The 21,197-nt window shown below is 38.4% G+C and overlaps 1 protein-coding gene across 3 annotated transcripts; it reads left to right on the top strand.

Annotated features, from left to right (window-relative positions):
- The first annotated feature begins 12,944 nt into the window (after positions 1–12,944).
- LOC116261994 (probable RNA-binding protein ARP1) lies at positions 12,945–15,693 on the top strand. 3 transcript variants are annotated; one of them, XM_031640973.2, is made up of 6 exons: positions 12,945–13,791; positions 13,929–14,061; positions 14,171–14,300; positions 14,410–14,446; positions 14,548–14,761; positions 14,853–15,693. In XM_031640973.2, the coding sequence occupies exons 1-6, from the start codon at positions 13,594–13,596 to the stop codon at positions 14,885–14,887; spliced, it is 747 nt and encodes a 248-aa protein (XP_031496833.1). In that variant the 5' UTR covers positions 12,945–13,593; the 3' UTR covers positions 14,888–15,693. The 3 variants fall into 3 exon arrangements, with proteins under 3 accessions (XP_031496833.1, XP_031496832.1, XP_031496831.1); XM_031640972.2 differs by having other exon boundaries at positions 12,946–13,791; positions 14,873–15,693; XM_031640971.2 differs by having other exon boundaries at positions 12,946–13,791; positions 14,870–15,693.
- Positions 15,694–21,197: the final 5,504 nt, after the last annotated feature.

Genomic DNA, 21,197 nt, shown 5'->3' with positions numbered 1-21,197 from the left:
CCGTTCTGAGATGCTTGTACGTGGCGGAACTTTTGCTGATAACTGCCAACTGAGGGCCTGACAGTGTTGTCAACATGGGCTTTTGAATCAAATCAGGAATCAACTGCATCAAATAGGACTACGAATCGTTTCTGAATAAGTAAACAATGATTTTTGTATTAATATAAAAAGTCAAAAGGCTAAATACTTTAAAAAAAGGAAAAAGTGAAAATAAAAAAATATTCATGTGCGGCACACGTCACCCTTACAGGTGTTGTATCAAACCCATATTCTCCAGATTTGCTTCTGCCAATTGAGCTTGATTTTGATGGTTTGGACAAAATTGGTTTTTATACTAAGGGTTGTTTGGTAGGAGGGGTATACTGTGTCTCATTAACCTGCCCAATCTTTGAAGCATGTTCTTGAGATATAAAGTGTCTCTGGCTTGGCGACTCTTAGTCATGAATTCTTCATGGTCCCAAGAAATGTGAATGGTTGAGAATTCGTGGAACAAGAGAACATTGGGTAAACACATAGGTAAATTTCTGTCTTAAGAGAATGCTTTTGTTTTTGTTGATGACAGCAAGATGAAGCCACTGATTATCCACGGCAACCATGTTTACCACACTATTCAAATCGATAGGGATCAGAAGATTAGAGAGAGAGAGAGAGGTCAGTGGAAGTTCTCCACCTTACATTCAGTTCACGCCTTCACAAGGTTCCCAAAATCACATCCACAGGGTTCGCCGCAGGAAGAAGTACAAAGCTTCACAGTGTTCAAGTTCTTATAGAGTCAATGATTGCAAACAATCGTTCAATTTCGTTTTTCAGTTTTTCGGCGATTCCCTACAGAATCAAATGTTAACTTGTCTAAACTTCAAATTTGGGAACAGTTGGCTAAAGTTTTATCACAAAAAACTCAAATTATCATTATAAGTATCCATATAGCATCTTAAACTGTCTAATCTGGGCCATTTGCCTGAGCCAGGTCCCAAACCCAGGTCTGAAGTTTGGCCGAGTTAAATGTATGCCATTATCATGCCAAGTTCGGTTCGGGCCGCATTGAGCCAGTTCCAACAGCAATTCCAGTCTTCACTGGCCCTTGACAGATTTGTACATTTAGTTGTCAGAAAACATTGGACCTGTATCATGAAGTTTGAAGTGTAGGGCCCAACTTCGATATGCCCAAAAGGAGGAAAATTTCCCCCATTTTCATCCTAAAGAAATACACATCAAAATCCACATGGTGCAAGGGCGATCCATGAACATGAAGGAAAAGAAATCATATAAGAAAAAGCTTTAGATTCCCTTCCTTCCTCTCTGGGTTATTCCCATGTCATCTAACATGTTCATAACTTTTCCTTCCTTCTCCATAAGCTGGACGACTATTTTTGGACAACTGGTGTCTATGAAGCGGCCTTAACCATTTCCAAGCACGCACGTTCAGGCGGCCAACGTTATGAATAAACAGGGAATAGGAAAGATTGGTCTTTCAAAACCAAACATTTATGGATGGCTTATGGATTCATGGAAAACTCACAGAGCGTCTATTCATGCTGCCAAACAACCTCTACGCCTGAGCATGGACCTTATGGATTAAGGTTGATTGGGTTGACACACATTGTGAAAGCTTGAGCATGCTAAAGCTCGAGCCAGGCTTTACTGGTGAAACTAAGTTCGATCTCAGCTTCAGCAGTACTTCGCTTGTTGAAAGTAGATGCTGGCAAAAAATGGAGGCGGATTCGACACTCGGTTACAAATCTTAACCACCGTAAAAACTGAGTCTATTTTTCTCCTCAGTGAAAGTTCAACAGTTGAACATCAAATGAAAAGAGATAAGGAGAGTTATTAGGATCATATAAGCTGTCCTGTCCAAGTTTTCTCTACCTTTTCCGATGCTTCGTTGTTACCTTCCTTCACATGACCCAACACCAAATCATTTTTGTTAGGGCATTCATCCTAACTCTAATTATGACTAGAAAAACTGAGTTAAGCATATGCCTCTCATGTTATGCAAGCAGGTTTCAAGGATCCTGTCACATATAAAACAGAATAATGTGTAACTTTTCCATGAATATGGTTTAAAGATCGAGGCAGGTGATTCATAAAACACCTTAAAAAGTGTTTTATAAATCTACCCAACTTTTCGGGCATATTCACGAAACATGTACGACTCTGGCCCCCAAGAACTGAGAGGACAAATCTTTGTTGAAATCTACACCAAGTTCTATAGTTCAGCAAAAGCTAAATGTCTGAAGTCTGACTTAACTACAATGGCACTAGATTGTTACAAAGGCCTGAATTTAAATCTTGTAGATCTCAAAATTGAGGATCATGAGGTAGAGGTCATTTGGGCAGTGGCAACCTGCTTCTGCCATGCAACTCGGTCCTTTTCTCTGTGCTTTTCTTAGCGGCAAGAGATCCAATTACCGGTTAGTAGGTTCGAAGCTGTAGATGTAGAAGAAAGTTACAAGATTTCAAGTAGTCGTCAGCAGTCCCACTAGGTCGAAGATGAGCTTCGTCTTTCAGGTTTGAGCCCCTGAACTCGAATTATATGTTAATTAAATTTCACTGATTTTTTTGAAAATTTCTTAACATATCGACTTTTTCGCCTTGCTCTTTGTTTCTTTTTTCACTCTAAAGATATAAATTTGAATTCATTATGGATGGTATCGATTTCGACTCCTGTAAAATCAACAACAACTTGGGAAGCAAACCAGATCTCGTCTTCCACCAGGAATGCAGCGAGCGACAAGAGAGTCAAGCCGGCGGGGGAGGCGGAACACTGTGGTCCCCAGCCGAGGGAGCGGGACGCCACGTGGAGGTCATGTGACCCCGCCGATCGCGGGCCCCACTTTTTCCAAGTCAAAGACCTCATCCCGCAAATGGTGGCCCCACCTCGCAAACGCTTTGTCAAACCGACATGAGTGGGCCCCCCGCCCCTTCTCACGCTGTAGTGGGACCCACTTTGATGAATTTGAAATCTGGAGGTTGTTAAGGTTAACGAACCTTCGTTCATTCAAGATAAGCTCGAATCCCTACTTTGTTCACTACGTGTGGCATTTTGACTGGTGTTCGATTCAGCAACCAGGGACAGAGTTAACAATTTTTCAAAATTTTGACAAGACCAAAATATTATTTTTTTGAAAAAAATTTATATAAAATAAATGATTTTTTTAAAAAATTAGATGTAATTTTTTTTTTATCTTTTTTTATGGGGGTCAAAGCCCAGTCTTGGACTGAGGGGGGCAGGGTGGCATTCAGATCTCACGTATCAATTAATATTTGGTGAGATAATTAAATATATGAAAATAATTCATCCCCTTACCTCTAAAGTTTAGAATTGCTTCAGGACTTCGGCACGAATGCTGCACCCTCCTATTAAGTAGAGTATCACACAACGAATGATGCACCCTATTAAGTAGAGTATCACACACGTCACTGGTGCAGTTCAAGAGAGTATGTTACATGGGAATCGTAACCAGGTCAACTCATCAGCCTGACTAGCTATGTTAAGCCCCTAGAGTTTCAAAGTAGCGGCATTCTGTAGATTTCATGAGACTGAGAGAGGGCGAGAGTTGAACTATTAAAAATTGTATGCTTCGGATTATTATGAGAATTGAACTAACAATTAACTTTCAGTTACTGGTATGACCAACTACACCAAACTCTTTGGAACTAAGGTTTGAGTAATACTAATTGCGTTTTAGAACATGCAAAGGCTCACACGGAATTTGTATCATAGCTTCTCCAGATTGAGTTTTATAAGGAAATGCTCCACCAGGACATGCAGCTAGGAACGTAACTGGTTGGATTTTTTTTTTCGAGGTTCCATGCTCTTAAATATAGAATTCCACGGACGATTTTTATGAATGAGATGGGAATTCAAATTTAATTATTTCCCCAAACAACATCAACTAGAAAGAACATTCAAATGCTACTACAAAGATGATAACAAAATAATCTTTTGTCCCCTTTCGGTCTTTATTAAACTTGGCTTAAATGGTTAAAAATATCATGAAATCTTGTTATTCATGTCTTTATTATGATCCCACTTGTTTCTTCAGAGCACCAAATCATACGAACGCCAAAGTGCTAAAAATGTTCGAAAGATCATGTTGGCTCGACTTAATGTAACTCACAAGAATGTTTAGAAAATATTGTCACTTGTAGATGCGCATGCGCCTAGTTTCTGGTTCATGCAACAATTAATTCATACCACAAAGCGACTTTTAATTATCTTAAATCGTGAGACGTATTGATTATATTTTATTTAGTAGAAGACACATTTTGAATTAGCTATGAAAAACGCGTTTTCTCATGCCGTGCCAACATCTTAAACTTATATAATGATTTTGATGGAGATTTTTTTTTTAAATTATTAAGAATGGCAAAAGTGGCAACCGAGTTTGAGTTCAAAAATGTATCTTACGTCAACTTAACCCCTAAACCACAAGGCATAAAGGTATGTTGTTGTTGGTTATATATATATATATATATATATATATATATATATATATATATATATATATATATATATAAGATGTCAAAAACCACAATTTAGGTCAGAGATAAAAACCAAGCCCTTTGATTTTTTTGTTCAAAAACTATTTTAAATGCAATATAAACATATTAATATATTTATGAAGACAATTTTGATGTAAAACATGCTTTGATTCAAGTTGTTTTACTAAGAAAAGTTGATTTTTTTTTATCATCATGCCATGGAGGCTGTTCATTTTATCTTATTATATAAACACCCATTAAAGTCCAACAAATGCTCAATTTAGTATATGTTATTCATAAACCTATTCTTTTAGATTGCAAAAAAGAAAACACTTTAAAAATCAAAATCAAAATCAAAATCAAAGGGTCCGGTTTTTACCAATTTCTCTATCTACATATATAGGCTAACCCATACACAAGCACACCCAAACACCTAATTTGAAGTCTTCTCTTTGAAACTTTAATTAACTCCTTAAGGGGCATAAGTTGATGAAGTCTTCCTGGGGCATACGCTCCATAAAACCCGCTCTTTCAAACTTAAATTAAGTATTGAAACTTTTGAGTCCAGTTATATGAGATAGTCTCAAGAGATGTAGATCAGTGCCTCATAATCAATTGAAAATTTGTTAACTATATTATTTATTTAGTGTTGTCTTCACTCTAACATATAAACATATAATGTAAATTAAGTATTGAAACTTTTGAGTCCAGTTATATCAGATAGTCTCAAGAGATCTAGATCAGTGCCTCATAATCAATTGAAAATTTGTTAACTATATTATTTATTTAGTGTTGTCTTCACTCTAACATATAATGCTCAAACGGGTTTCCAATAAAATGGCTTACAACTAAGAACCCCCAAGGCTTGAACGTTTGAAATGTTTTCTCATGACGAAGAATGCTGATTTTGCGTTGTAAGTGTTTCATATATGGGCTCAACATCTAGTTCAGGTGGCTCAATGACAAGGAGAAAACAAAAAAAAATGAAAACGAAGGGAATTAGAATCCCAGAAGGCGTATTCACGAATTAGAAAAGAGGCGCCAAAACGTGGTTGTGTTATGACAAAATGAGTAGCATTTGGGAAATTCGCTTCATGAGATCGCCTTTTTGAAATTTCCGCAGAAAACGGAGGAGCTAATGGAAAAGCCAGGAGCAGAGGGTTGGCCACGTGAAGGGCAGTGGGTGCATGTGCCGGAGAACTAGTGGGGCCCACAGCCTTCATATTCCCGTGCTCATATCGGTACGGCTACTGCGTGCCTTCTGCTCGTAGGAAGGCTTTTAAATATCAATTTGTTTATTTTAATTCCACAAAAGAGCTTGCCTTTTTTTTTTCTGTTTTTCCTAACACATTATTCATTTTGATCTTGGAGGTCATCGAAAAGGCAACGTGTATCAAGGGGTTCAATTTCCATAATAAAAGTGTGTATATATTTATATAACCAACCAATTCATCATTTTCCTTTTTTTTTGGTTTTTTTCATACTGATTTTTTTAAAAACAATTAACTGATTTTTGTCATTAATTTAGTTTTATATAGCCAAAACTCATGTTATATGAGCCAGCCGATTCCGAACCAAATTAGCCAATTACTGAGTCAGTTGAGTCTTAGTGTGGATTGCTTGGGTCGTACCCGTGACCTAACAACTGAACGATCTCAATCCGGCTTGGTCTATTCGTGAGTAGGATCGCCTAGTTTGCCAACTATGGCAATGACTTTAACTTTTGTATTGTAAGAGGAGAAGTTATCAGACTTATTGGGCCCAATCGGGCCAGCCTGATAAATTATCGGGCCAGCCCGATGCCTTTTTTTCGGGCCCAAGTCGGGCCGGGTACTCGGTACCTGCTGGCGGTACGATTCGATATCCAGCCTTAGGGGAAATGACTTTGGGATTCTCCCTTATTGGGGTTTATTGTTTAATGAAGATGTCTCATATGTGAAGTAGAGTTTATATTGCAGTTTTTAATTCCAAACAAGAAGCATGTAGATGACATAAACACGGGCCCTCCAGTAATGTTTTCTTTTCTTAAAGCCACATGCTGCCGAAAGTTTAAGCTAACGCACTCTAATGTTCCATTTGTATAGTAATTTGATCTTTTTAGTAATGAAAAGTAACTCTCGCGAGCCACCAGTAGGATTATAAACCTCAATCTATGCATAATTTATGGTTGAAAGAAAGAGGTGATGAGCACACAAGCTGCCTATTGCTTCGCTAATTAATGTGGCATACATCTTCACAATGGACACTTTCATTATATGAGTCAATCCGTAGAAGCACTTCTACATGCAGGGGCAGAGCTAGGAATTTTTTTGTCGTAGGGGTCAAACTATAGTTTCAACATTTTAGAGGTTGAAATAGAAATTTTCAAATTTTATATATATATTAAACTAAAACTTTTTAGGTTTACATATACATTTTTAAAGTTTTTAAAATATGAGAGATAGCCAAGGTCCCTGCCGTGCCCCCCTTTCTTCTGCCCCTGTCTACATCAGAATTAAAACTTTAATAATGAAAACCACGAATGTGTTTATGGGCGTCGTTTGAAAAATAGAATAACATGTGAGTGTTGCATGAATTTGCTTCAAAGAATATGCAGATTCATGATTCATGGATACTTATTTCTATTGTTTAATGAATATGTCTCAATCTTTGAACTGAATTTATGAATTATTTACAAAGTATTTCAACTGCCAAATGACTCTTTAAGTGCCTGCTTGACACTGAAACCATGCATGCTAGAAACCGATTTTACTAGTTTAAAGAAACTTGTTGAGTGCTAATCCAAGTTGCCAACATAGATTTATAGTGAGTACAACATACTATCTACATACTATCTCCTGTTGATTGAAGCAGAAAAATTTTATTGAGAGGCTCAATAATATTTTCAACAAGGAGCAAACACTATTTTTTAAGCACACATATTTCAAGAACACCATCTTGTTAGGAGAAGAAAGTGTATTTATGTCTAACATGTCTAGAAATATTGTGTTCTTTTATATGATAATATATTTTAAGAATGCATGTTTCATACACACAATGTTATTCTAGTCAAATAGCCTTAAAAAAAAAAAAAACTGCATGTGACCCATGCTTTCTTTATATGCCACTAAATCAAAAATGAATTCCAGACTTCCATAATCTTATGTGAGTTGCGGTGTTGAAGTTTTTTTCTTCCTATTTTCGAAGTTCAAGGTTGCTTTAAGACTTGGGTGAACTTACGGTTACTTCCTTCAACTCTGCATTGACATTGTCGTAGTTTGCATTTCGAATGAGTAATAGCCACCGGAATCAAATTCACGATGAACCAACTCCACTATGCAGAGAGGAGATTTTTCTAGCTGGGAGAAACTTCCTTTTAAGGGCCCACCCCTTGGCCACAATAATTCTAAAACAGGCTTCACTTTTTTAACTTTCTAGCCCAGACGATCATTTTGCTGCCAGTTGTAAAATAGCGTGGCTTTGTCCTTTGACTGATCTCGTGTTTAAAGGACTTGATCAAGTAAACAATTTACTTTTTTCTAGTACTTGCCAGGCAATTGAAAGTAGCCGAAACTTGTTCTAAAATGAAGGGTTTTAACATGGGACCTTTATCGGTTAGTTGCCAACCCATGGAGCAGCCTTTATCCGGAAGTTAAAAACATAAGGCTGCTTTCGGTGTTCATGTGGAAAGAAAAGCGGAGAAGTTATTGAGCGATCATATGATCAGATGCTGTCAATCTTGTTTGTAAAAATCAGCCCCCCGAATTGGTGGCAACCCAATTCCAGTTATCAGCTCATACAATGTTATATAATGTTCATTGTGGTTATGATCTTGATTTTTTTTACTTATATATATATATATATATATTCAACTGATAAACCTATGCTAATACTTACTTGGGCCGATTCATTGAATTGGCAGCATGACCCATCTGATTCAATTTTTTAATTTTAATTTCACGACTGGTAGCAATCACCAACTCTCAATGTTGAAGTCCCAAGCGGCGCTATCTGCACCAAAGATCAGGATCTCGTGGGCTTCAAATTAAATTTCTATGATCTATACGCTTGATGACATTTAATAACGTATGAGATCACAAAATCAAAATTCGTATCTTATGGCATGCACATTGAATGTGGTTAAGCTTATGAATGTGGTTAAAACTAAACGCTTTTTTTTTTGAAAAAAACACAAAACAAACTTGATAAATTAACTAGCCATTTAAAAATCAAAAAGCATTTTTTGAAAAAAAAGTTAAAAACAAAAAAACATGTTTTTAACGTGTTTTTCAAGTTTTTCAGAGTTTTTAATATCAAACAGTTTTTGTTTATTTATTTTTTATTTGTTGCAAATCTATTTATATTTTGATGTTTGTGTTATTAGTTTATCACTTATTTTATTTTTCTCCACTTTTAGTTTTTAAATTTTTTTAAAATTTACCGTATTTTTCTCGTTTTGTCAGGCTCAGTATAGTATACCTGAGAAAAAACTTGCTGTTTAAAACTCCGAGACATTATTTATGACTATGGTTCTAGGGACAAGCTTGCTTGACATTTACAAATTTTGTAAAAAGAAGAAACGAGAATGAGATTTCACAAAAAATGGTGGATCCTAGCTTTTAGTTCACTTGGACTAATTGCAGGGAGGGAAGACTCAATATTCTTTGTAGGTTGGCCCACTGCTTTCTCAATAAGCAGCATATCAATGGATTTCAACAATTACTGAGGCTCTAAATCCTTTCAAGTTCAATATAAGTCCTGCTTCGCAACAATAAGATTTTGGCGAGGTCATGGACATCTGAAATTTTGGGTGAATCAGATCCCAGTGTGCATGCTATCATCAGATGGTAGAATCATTTTTCCTTCTTAGTCTAACTACTTATAATGGATTGGCAGAAATAACTTTATAAAAGTGTGTGTTTTGTATGTGCATCCTTGCTTGATCCCATTTTGATCTCTAAGTAACTTTTTTTTTTTTTTTGCAATAAGGGTAGAGATTTATCGGATATCAACATATTAGATTTGAATTGGATATACCTTTAACCACAACCATTTTTCGAAATTTCAAGTTTGAATTCAGATTCGAATACAAACAAAGAAAAGTCATGTCCGATTCGGAATCTGAAATCTGATTTGACAATTTGTTTCTGATCCGAATCGAGATTTTTACATTCATATCAAAATCTGAATTTCAAACTGAACCTCAATTTTCTAAATGTAAGAGCATTAGATCTGAAATATTTATTTAAAGCTAAATCCGATTTGAATCCAATCAGATATTTATACATATTCGAATCTAAATCCGAATCCAACCGAACGCCATTTCTTAAAGCCCCATCTATTCGATCTCTTCTTAATTGACTGTTACATTTTTACTTATATTCGATTTTTTTTTTATCAGTTCAATCAAAACATCCGATCCACAAAGGATAGTTATTCCAAATTGCGGTCCTAGAAACCTATATCTACGTTTTTGATCATCAATAAAGACTGCTGTAGACAGAAAAGTCTGGTTTCATGCCACAAAATCTTTACACGATGCGCAGGCGACTGTTGCTGTACGTGAAAAGTGAGGGGGCCGATTCAGGAGAGGGCGGGGCAGAGCGGGGCAGGGTGCACAGCCATGAGCCACGCCTGTTAAGTGTTAAAGAGTAGCTGAAGACGAAGAGGGAGTGGGGGCGGCGGTTTGTGAGGCTCTGGAAGCGCACGGCGAGTTGGGCAATGGCGGATAGCTTGGGCAAAGGCGCGACAAAGTAGAGGAAGCATGCAGCCTCCCATTGATTCTGGGGCTCCATGCCAACCAGCTGGGCCCTTTCTCCAGCTGTTCACAGAGACAACGTGCCATGGTGACAATTACCATGTGATTTGCTAGGCTGGCCTGAGAGAGATCTTTATATCAACCGTCAGTTATCAACGCCTTTCTCAGCCTTTTGGCTAAGATCAAGCTTCACTTATATATATATATATATATATATATATATATATATATATATATATCAATCCAACTGGATGTTTGAAACATTCAAACTATACGATTGAAAAAGTTGCGGAAATTTAAAGGGCAAGCAAATCTAAGGCTATATTAAACAAAGTGTTTAATAAAATGTCATACATCTAGAAGACTGTTGCAATTCGGTTCGATCATATAGTTTTGGAGTTTTCAAACTCATTCATGAAACCAGGTTTACAACAAAAGATTTCAGGTGTACAATATACATATATAACTACACATCATGGAGTGAAATAAATTTTAAAGATGTGTGTTACGAAAGGATACGTTCTTTTTTTATATAGTGCAGACCTTATTTTATAGGGTGATAAAGATCAACAACGTGAGCGGTTTCATCTTTTATAATGAATGAAATTTCTATGTACATACTGAAACAAAATTATTAATTGTTTGTATTGGTTGTTTTTTTTTTGTCTCTCTCTCGCTTACGATTCGGCTGTTACAACTAGTTTTATATGAACAAAAAATGCCCATCTTATAAGAGAGATGGAAACAGTGATTAATTGAATTTTGTATGCAAAGTCCTAATGTACGCACTGTGCCCTGCTCGAGATCAAGTGAGCAGTCATCTACAACACATTACTCTACATAGTTTGTCTTTAGTAAAAAGCTAATTAATTTCGAGTCATCCCGTTTTAATGTATAAAAAGAAAAATCAATGGCATAAAAATCAATTGTTTACGTGATTTGGTGATTAAAAATGCAAATAAAATTTGAATTATATCTTTGACGTAACCTTCTGGCTAAAGGAATTGAGCAGACAAAAGGAGTCTTGATTGAGTTCTCCACAAGAAACACTACAGCTATGTATAGAGCCAACCCCAGAGGCAATGCTTCCAATGGTAATCGAAACACGCTGGCAAACAATCTGCAGAGTATAAAAACAATACTGATTGCCAACTTTGTCACGATTATGGGTCTGATAATACCTCTCTAACAAGAACTGAACCATGTTGTAAACATTATATTTCTTTCATATTCTATCACGGTATCAAAGCTAGCACTCCAACGATTGCAGTCACCACATAGGACTTTTCATTGCCACCTTTGTTGTTTGCAAGTTTCTTTCTTGTTAACAATCATCATTAGGGCCCGTTTGGTAAACAGAACAGTTCCATGAATATGGCTCAATGATTGAGGCAAGATTCATGGAACACTTTAAAAAGTGTTCTACAAATATGTTTTAATTTTTGGAGCAGATTAATAAAGCAATTACAAACTATTCCTTTTACCAGATGAATCCTTAATTAAGGAGTTTGCTAACAATGAATCAACATAATCAATAGACGCATAGGATGCACACAGGTTCTTTTCGTGTGCCTCGTGGAACTGATGCTTCAGATTATTTCGTCCTGCTCTCCTCAAACAGGGTCCCTCTCATGGACATGTTTGTTATGAGCACGATCTTGGGAAGCCAGGAATATATATGACATCGTGATCCTATTCATGGTGTCATGAGAATTAGATAGCAAACATCCTCATAAGAGTGCTTTGAGATTCACTTTCATGATGTTTCCTTACTAGGCATTGGCGCAGCTCTGGTAATTGCGGAAATAGAGGGTCTAGTGAGGGGTGATCGCCTCGTTCGCCCCAAGCATACTGATGCTAACTGGATTGGATGCCTTAAAACATGAAGTGTATCTTTTGCAAAGAAATGCAACAAGGATAGCTAGATAACAAAGAAGGAGAGAGAGAGAGAGAGAGAGAGAGAGAGAGAGAGAGAGAGAGAGAGAGAGAGAGAGAGCTTAACCTTGGTGGGTGTAGGCCTCCAACAAGAACTGAACAATGTCAAATATTGTATTCGTCTTTGATTTGAAGTCTGTTTTTTAATATTCTATCATAACAACAGCTTTGTACGGCCGCCAGTCTCTCGGCATTTCAATAGCTTCTAGATGTGGCTGGAATGGTCGGGAGCCCAAGTGGAAGTGATTGCTAGTCCGCAATCGGCTCCGAAGGAAGGGTTCAGTTGAGCTGCTTTGCATCGTCCCCGGTCGTTCTTCTTGCTCGGTGGCTGCTGCTCTCAAACTTAAGAGGCTGGCTTCCTCCTCCTTAGAATATCTAGCTTAACTCTTAGGATCTGTAATATATATATATATATATATATAAAGAGAGAGAGAGGAAGCCAAGCCCGAGGGATTGATGGCTCGGTAAGCGGGGTCACCTGGAGGAAGGAGAAGATTGGAGACGGGTGTCTGACCGTTAGTCTACTAGGTTGTTGGTCGCTAGCGACAATAATGATTCCTCTCTCTCTCTCTCTCTCTCTCGCCCTCCGCAGTCCGCCTTCTTCTCTTCGGTTCTTTAAAATAATAATCCCGAGATTTTATAATAAAATAGCCAAAATATACCATTTATTTTGATCGCCTCACGCCATCCCAAAATTAGCCACTCGACGCGCCGCCCAATCCGCCATTGTAGGCAACGACAAGAAAAAAACACGACCACCATCACCATCTCTTTCCTTCTCCCTAGCGCATACATTTGATCCTTCACTCGCCCCTCTCCCTCTTCCGGAGAGTCTCTGATATCGACACAGATTGAAGACTCCGAGAGATGGAAGGAGAAGATGGTCAAGGTATCTTCTTCCCAGCTGATGCGCCCTTCGTATGACACGATCCTTATTAAAAAAGAAGTATTGATGTATGAGGAAAGAAAAATAACATAAAAGGGTTGAAGACAGCAAGGCAGACAATTCCTCTGGTTGAAGTATAGAAAGTGGTCATACATTAAGAGGGGGAGAAAACTGCCCCCTCTTAATCCATTGGACGACTACCTGGTGTGGGAGCCACAAACAAACATTGATACGACCCACATCCTCTCCCCCTTCTCTTCCTCCCCTCTTCTTTTAGATTTCTTCTTCTCTCCTCTGTTTCTTCTTTTTCCTCGTCTCCCTTTTCCTGTCTTTTTTCATAAATTTCCCTTCTCTGAAACCCCATCTTTTGGAATCTGAAAAGGAGGGATAATGCGGCAAGTTTTTGAGGAGATGGGAAGGTTGAGCAGAAGAAAAAGGAGATCAGGATGTGTGTGTCTCATCATGATTCTTGTTTAGTTGGCCTTCTGGGTAGTGGGGAGGGGTTATATTTGCAGCATTTGGTTTTCTTTCTGGGTTGGGGGACGAGGGAATGGCGCAACGCCAACGGCAGGGAAATGCCGGAAGCGGGCAGTTTGGGGACACCACGTACACCAAGATCTTCGTTGGAGGGTTGGCATGGGAGACGCAGAGGGAAACAATGAGACGTTATTTTGAGCAGTTTGGCGAGATACTGGAGGCCGTTGTGATCACGGACAAGGCGACAGGGAGATCAAAGGGATACGGCTTTGTAAGAGTTTCAGAGAATCTTCGCTTTCGTTTTCTTCTTCTTCTTCTGCATTTTCTTCTTTCTTCGATCTTTTCTTGATGGGTTTTGTCTGTAAAGCATGTTGTTGTTTTCTCTGCTTCTGCTTTCCTTTTGTGAAGGTGACATTCAAGGACGCAGATTCGGCGAGCAGGGCATGCTTAGATCCTTCGCCTGTGATCGATGGCAGAAGGGCCAACTGTAATTTGGCATCTCTTGGCGCCCGGACAACAAGACCAACCACTCCCCAACACGGTTAGTTCCTCATGTATTCATTCGATCATAGCTATCAAATCAGAAGCACAAGAAAGGATCAATGAAGAGACACCAACGAACAAAATTTTCTCTTTGTTTGTTACCAAAGGTGGTGGTCGGTATAGAACGGCGATCGGGTCCGCCGGAGCTCCGGCATACCACCCACCGGGAACGTCCTACACGCAGCAACAACAGCCTCAATACCCATTGCGTCAAACGTTTCCTTATCAAACTTACGGGTAACACCACTCTCACAAATCACATTTCATTGAAGAGCAAAGCAACTCGATACACTAGAATTTCTTATTTCGTGTCCTCTTTTTTCTTGTTCTTCTTGCTTTCGTCCAGGTTTACTGGTTATTCTCAAGAGGGCATATACCCCATGGTAGGTATTATATTTCAGATCATTAATGGCTGCATCACATGGTATTTATGGAAGGGAAACCAGTTAATGCATTAAAAAAATGCCTTGCTGTGAAATTGCAGACATATTATAGTCCATATGGAGGTCACCAGATCTCTCACTACTACCCCGGCTTAGGGATGCTCCCCAACCCTGCAATCTACCCTTACTACGCACAATATTTGCAGAGCAATATGCAATACCCGCAGGTGGTTCAATATCCACAAACTTACATTCCTCAACAACAATATGGATCTCCCATTCTCTCCCTACCCACCAATGTGCCATTTACCACAGGTAAAAAGGAAAAGTTCTCTCTCTCTCTCAAATTCTCAATATTTTCCTTTGGCTTGAAGGGTTTCATGTGGCAACACTGAAACTATAACAGTCTGTGGTGAAATGCAGCAGGTGGCTTGCCGGTGAGCACCACAGCACCCTCTTCCTCCTCCTCTCAGGCAGTTGCAGGTGGCAGTTCCGAGCAGAATGCTCAATCTGCCTGACGTTTTCTTCGACGAAAACTTTGTGGGGAGCTCTCAGGGGGACGAAACACAGATTCACATGAAAAGAAATCAGAAAGAATCAACACATTCTTTTGGGGGTTCCTTCTTTATTGATCTCTGCTGCTCTGCCGGTCTGAGTTGCAGTGTGGCGGATTGTTGAAGAAAGCGAGAAGAACGGGATCGAGATTTTTTCGTGATCTTTTATGCTAATCATCATTACTGATCATTTGGGATTCTTCTGAGATTTGAGTCCTGTGGGTGGTTGTTGCTTGTTCTTTTTTTCCTTTTTCCTACCGTTGCTTTTATTTTTAAAAAATATTTCTAGGGATACGACTTGGTGGTCAACGGTTAAATTTGGGATGGATCGTCATTTTGACCAAGACTGACATCTGTGGACAGCTCGAGTACAGACATTACCAGATCACACCTATGCACACACAGAAACACATCCATTTGCATGTGAGCTCAAGTCTGTAATTGACCTTTTTCAGAGAGCACTTTTATATCTCTGGATTCAAGTTTATTCTTACCATCTGCCATTGGAGAGACAACCCAGATCTCTGTTCTGGGTGTTCCCATGTGTAATTTCTACCTCATTTTGTTAATGATTCAACTTCCATTTTTCACCCAAAAAAGAAGGAAAGAAAGAAAGAAAAATGGTAGCATAAATTTTGGGTTGTAATCTGGTTGTTTTGCACCAATGATGAAGTGGGTATTTCTTTACTGTTATTTCCTCCATTGCAATTGAAAGATCGTGCAGTATCCAAGGCACACAGTTGTAGGCGACATGTCTCTGGTTCCTGTCAAAGGGCAAGGAGATTCTGAGCATAGCTTCTAGATGTTAAACATGGTAAGAAGAGAGAGATTGACGCATCTCACGTATAGTGGCTCGGTAGTTTCCTTACCTATCCACTTTCTCCTCACACTGCTTCAAAAGCTTCACCGAGGGAGTTTCCTTTAAATATTAATGAGTTTACGTTATGATCCATTTTCAGCGGATGGATCTTGATTGAATACAATGCAGCAATTGCCATTTCGGTGAACCTCATTATCGACATGACATTTTTTTTTTGTTTTACATGAGGAGCAAGATTTTCCTTCTATCTATTTGAGTGTCTTCCTCTTTGCACCCGCAGGCTTGCCTCTCACAACAGTTCAATGCAAGATCTCGATTTGTAACGCTCTCCCTCAAACCAATCTCTCTAAGATTGAGTTTCGACCTGAAAATTCAAGAACTTTTGGTTCATGTAGTGCTTTAAGGAATATATTTGCAATTTGAGACTTGGAATTCACATATTCACCTTGAATCTCTTCCTTAACAGTTTGTTCTATAATGAAGTGATAATCTACCTTTCTGTGTTTTGTCCTTGCGTGGAAGACTGGATTCATAGCATGGTATTTGGCTTTCAAATTCTACATTGAAGTACTAGTTTTAAGCTATGATTTACAAGAAGCTCCTTCCTTCAATAGGGATTTTAAGCCAGTGATATGAAGTAGCCCCCGTAAATGCCTTGTACTCTGCCTCTATGCATGATCATGCACTGGTGTTTTACTTGGATGATGACTGATATAATATTGCCGCCTAAATATGCCACACAACCTCCCATAGATCTTGTATAATCAGGACATGCTGCTCAATCTATATATCAGTGTGAGTCGTCTGATCTGGATAGTTAACTCAGAAAATGATAGGCCATAATTCAATGTCCCCTTTAGGTATCGTAGAATTCTCTTGTGAGGTTGAGAAGGACATTGCATGAATTGACATGTCTTGTTCACAACAAATGTAATGCCTGGACAAGTAACTGTGGTGTAGTTCCATCTTCAAACGAGTCTCCATCGAATTTGGATAAGGTGGTGTAGGCCTGCATTCAGTCATATTGGCTCATTTTAGAAGGTGTGCAATGTCCTGCCTTTGAGTCATTATCATTCCATTGCTTTCTTTATGGCTTCAATTTCAAGGAAAAATTTTGACAAGCCCTAAATTCTTGATAGAGAACTCTTCTCCAAATCTGTCTATTAAGTGTTGAGTTGCTTTTGTAGAACTTTCTGCAACGGTGATGTCATCTACATAATTAACACATAAACAACATTTTTACCTCTTTTCTTGATTAAAAAGGAAGTGTTTGAAACTACTCTTGGGAACCCTGATCCCATAGATCTGTTTGAAGTCCATCGAACTAAGCCCTCTGAGCTTGTTTTAATCCATTTATTACCTGTGAGATGACAAACCATGACAAGGATGAATTTCTATTGGCTCATGAACACGGTCTCCTTCAAAATTCCTTGTAAAAATGCATTATTCTTGTCCAATTGTCAAATGTCCCATCCCTTAGATATTGCAATAGTTAGGACTGCACAAACAGTAAAAGGTTTCCCCATAGGACTAAAAGTCTCAGAATAATCAATACCTTCCTATAAGTTGTATCCCCTGGTAATGAGTCAGGCCATGTATCTCGCATTGCTTTTTATTCACAATCTTTGAAGTTAAATAAGGGGAGATAATGCCCATGTGTTATTTATGGGGAGCTGAAATTTCTTCTTCCATGGCTTTGATCCATTTTAGCTTTCCCATAGTCTTTTGCTTCAATTTCATTAACACCACATGGCTGATATGTCTTGGGAATTCTGGTCCCATCCATAGATCGAGCAACCATATGATCGGTCTTAACAAGAAGATGATTTTGATGATAGGCACATCCACAACAAGTTTGATGCCCGACGCTTCTGAACCATTAGATTGACCATTAAAGCGCAGTGGAACTTGATTTGTTCTTCCACTTTGAGCACTGGAATGATTTGGAGCCGACTCTGAGCTACCTGAACTTTGATGCTCAAGTCTTAAGTCGGAGTTGGATATGGGGCATGGTTGGCAAATCATCATTTCCTTAGTCTTGCAATTGAAAATTGGATCTAGTTAGAGAACTGGATATGGTTAGAGGCTTAGATCACCAAAATCACTGTCATGGGATAGATTTTTAGTCTCCTCCTCAGGCACATGAGAGGCGGAGTTCGGGAGAATGCTATAGACCCCAGGGGCGTAGGCAGGTGGGGTCTCCGTTTACCCACTCTTTGAAACTTTAATTCAATGTTGAAGCTTGGTGAATTTGGGTCTAGCTAGATAGGGTAACCCCATGGGATCTGAATCACCGCCCTATGGTTAATTGAAAATTTGTTTTCCATATATTTAGTGCCCTATGGAAAAGAATTCCCGGCGCCGCCCCCATATACACTGGCTCGTGGGAGGTGGCAACGGAAAGCACGATGGCCCTCTACCTTGAAGCCATTGCTGAACATGGGAGACAAGACAAAGTGCCTCAGAATATAAAGAGATCTTCATTGAAAACCACATTTCTAGATATATAACTTTGTTTATCCACCAGTTCAAAGCATAGAAAGCCTTTGTGTTGAAGTCCATGCCCAACGAAAACACATGGTTTGGAATTTGGATTCATCTTATTTTTCCCGCAGGGCACAAGGAAAGGGTAACATGTACTTCAAAAAATGTGTACATAGTTGAGCCAAGGAGTTCGGTCGATGAAATGTACATAGTTTTAAGCCAAGGAGTTTGCTCGATTAAGAATTTCATGTGGGTTTTTGTCATGAAGAATTCGAGGGGGTAATCTATTAATGAGATGCAAAGCAGTTCTAAAGTTGTGAACACAAAAATATTTAGGTTAGACTGCATGAGTGAGAAGAGTCATTTCCCATTTAGACAATGTATCTATGTTGCAATCAACAAGTCCATTTTGTTGTAGAATGCGAGGACAAGAAAACCATGGTCATATCTCATGGTCATTAAGATACTGCAAAAAATCCTTTCCGGTGAACTTTCCTCTCCTGCCGCAGTGCAAAATTTTTATGGTCGAAGAAAGCAAAGTTTTCACAATATTTTTGAAAATCTTGAAAAGGTTTTGTAATTGATAATATTCTTAGGTCAAACAAAAGGTTTTTTCTAAGATTTTGTGGCTCTGGTACAATGTCATTCTTTCCTGTAAAATTTCCAAATAACAGAAGGGCTCAAATAACCATAGTCACAAATAATATTTCGGAGTTTTAACGACGAGGTTTTTTTCCGATATAATACGATGAGGTTTTAAAGTTTTAAACCGCCAGTTAATTTATCGTGTTTTTTTAAAAACAAAAAGTGTTTTCTGTGACTATGGTGAGGAGAAGGCCTTTCTATTTTCCTCTCTTTTTCACAGGCAGGGGAAAGTTGTTTCTTAGGTCAAAAGGAAAACTCCGGCATTGAAGATTTGCCTGGTTGTTCACTTCTCAGATAACTGAATTCATCTGAAACGACTCTTTCTTTGTTCATTTTGTGTGCAGCTTCATCAAACTTGACACACAGATTTAGGGATGTAATGCTTCGATTTCATCCAATCTAAACATATATACTTGAAATTTGATCTAGTTGAAATTATTGAATGCCTAAATCCTGAAAATTTGCCATTGCTTGACAGGAAAAGTATTCAATAATGTTTGACAGGAAACATGGCATAGTGTCATCTTTCAGAGGCAAATCAGTATATTTGATATGTAATACTAACAAACCATGAACTAAAACTTCATATATTCACAGGTCACATTCTCACGAATTGAGATCGTGACTTCTACAATCATTGTAACATGCACACCACTTGAACCAAAATAGTAGAAATCAATGGTATTTATAATGTGGCAGCCAGTATCTTCAACACCTTATGTCTTAAAATATATGCCCGTGAATACAACCCAATGACTTACAGCCTGCCACATCAAAACTAACTCTTGAAAAGGAGAACATAAGTAGTGTGATAGCTTCTAAGCCATCTCATCGAATTCATGATAATTTTTAAAATGGTTTTATCTATAAAGAAACCTAATAGTGCTCATCTAATGGTATCCATTTGTCTACCAATTTCTTTTAATATATCAAATACGAACTGCACTCAATGTCGTACAAAAGTGAGTACAAAGTATGGTATGTAAGAAATTTAATAGAGATCATTTAATGCTTGGATTGCATACCCCTAGTTTCACATACCCCTGCATTTTATATATGAAAACCACTTGGATTAAGATATGAAACAAATAACAACCTTGGATTACTTTGTTCTAATTGTAAGTCGCAAAATCAAGAAAATTCAAGTCCATGACGCACAACCCATTAAAACTTGAAGAAATAAACTATCCTCTTTCTCACTGTCACTGAAAGTGACTTATATATATATATATATATATATTTTGAAGCTGGTCATATTTTTTTGCAGTTATTGGGGAGAGGCATTTCATGCCAAGTTGTGAAAGAATCGAGTCGTGCCAATTTTATATGCGTAGGGGGCAAAAGCAGCATCCTTTTGGCGGTTTTGGTCCCCCACTGCTCTTCATCGCGGAGATGGACGGTGGTGAGAGGAGGAGGAGTTAGAAAAGTGGGGCCCACTGCCAACAGTTATACCTCGTGGTGTGTGCCTTGAGGTGGACAATACATGTGGTGCTGGTCATGATTTGACCGTGCTGCCTTCCTCCCTTCACGCCGCGCCTCCTGTCATGTGGCCCTTCTTAAGCTGAGTCCAGTGGTCCTAGGTGGGCTGGGTTCGTGCTGGCTCGCGGTGAGCCCCAGCCAAACCGGTCCGAGCTTGAATGGCCTACCTTTTTTTTCTTCTTTTCTATTTTTCCTTAGAGAGAGAGAGAGAGAGAGAGAGAGAGAGAGAATGCTTAGGTCATAGGTGAGCTGGGTCCAGGGTGGATCACGGTGAGCTCGATCCAAACTAGTCCGAGCTTTAATAGTTTTTTTTTTAAGAAATTCATGAAGTAAAGAAAAAAAAGAGTACTAATAGATATGCAGTCGCGTTTGCCTCTTGTTGAAATCAAGAAAAGTTCTCTCTAAACTCACTTTGCCGGCAAGTTGGTCTAGGTAGGGATGTGTATGTGTTAGATTCGGATCGAATGTATATTTTACTATGTCTTATTTATTGGATGTATTTATATTTGAATTCAAACTTAAACGCAAATTTAAAAAGATCTAATATCATATCCAAATCCAACTTTTAAATTCACAATAGGATCTTATCTAAATCTGGTTTTAAATTCACAAATGAATCATGTCAGATTCGACCAACATCATAATACGACTTTCAAAATATATGGATGCTAATATTTATTTAAAACTGAATCCAACTTCATGTGCAGCTTGCCTTGAATGAGGTTTCCAGGCACATAGACTTGTACAGAGAATTGGTGCTGCAAGAATT

The sequence above is a fragment of the Nymphaea colorata genome, chromosome 10, assembly GCF_008831285.2.
Source record: "Nymphaea colorata isolate Beijing-Zhang1983 chromosome 10, ASM883128v2, whole genome shotgun sequence".
Taxonomy (NCBI): domain Eukaryota; kingdom Viridiplantae; phylum Streptophyta; class Magnoliopsida; order Nymphaeales; family Nymphaeaceae; genus Nymphaea; species Nymphaea colorata.
Note: the sequence above shows the minus strand (reverse complement) of the source record. Positions and strands in the feature narration are given on the sequence as shown.

What these genes read in the sequence shown, in the direction of transcription:
- LOC116261994 (XM_031640971.2), top strand. Translation starts at nt 13,594, where the DNA reads ATGGCGCAACGCCAACGGCAGGGAAATGCCGGAAGCGGGCAGTTTGGG. An exon ending in GATCAAAGGGATACGGCTTT is followed by an intron (nt 13,792 to 13,928) that starts GTAAGAGTTTCA and finishes CCTTTTGTGAAG; the next exon opens with GTGACATTCAAGGACGCAGA. An exon ending in TTTCCTTATCAAACTTACGG is followed by an intron (nt 14,301 to 14,409) that starts GTAACACCACTC and finishes GCTTTCGTCCAG; the next exon opens with GTTTACTGGTTATTCTCAAG.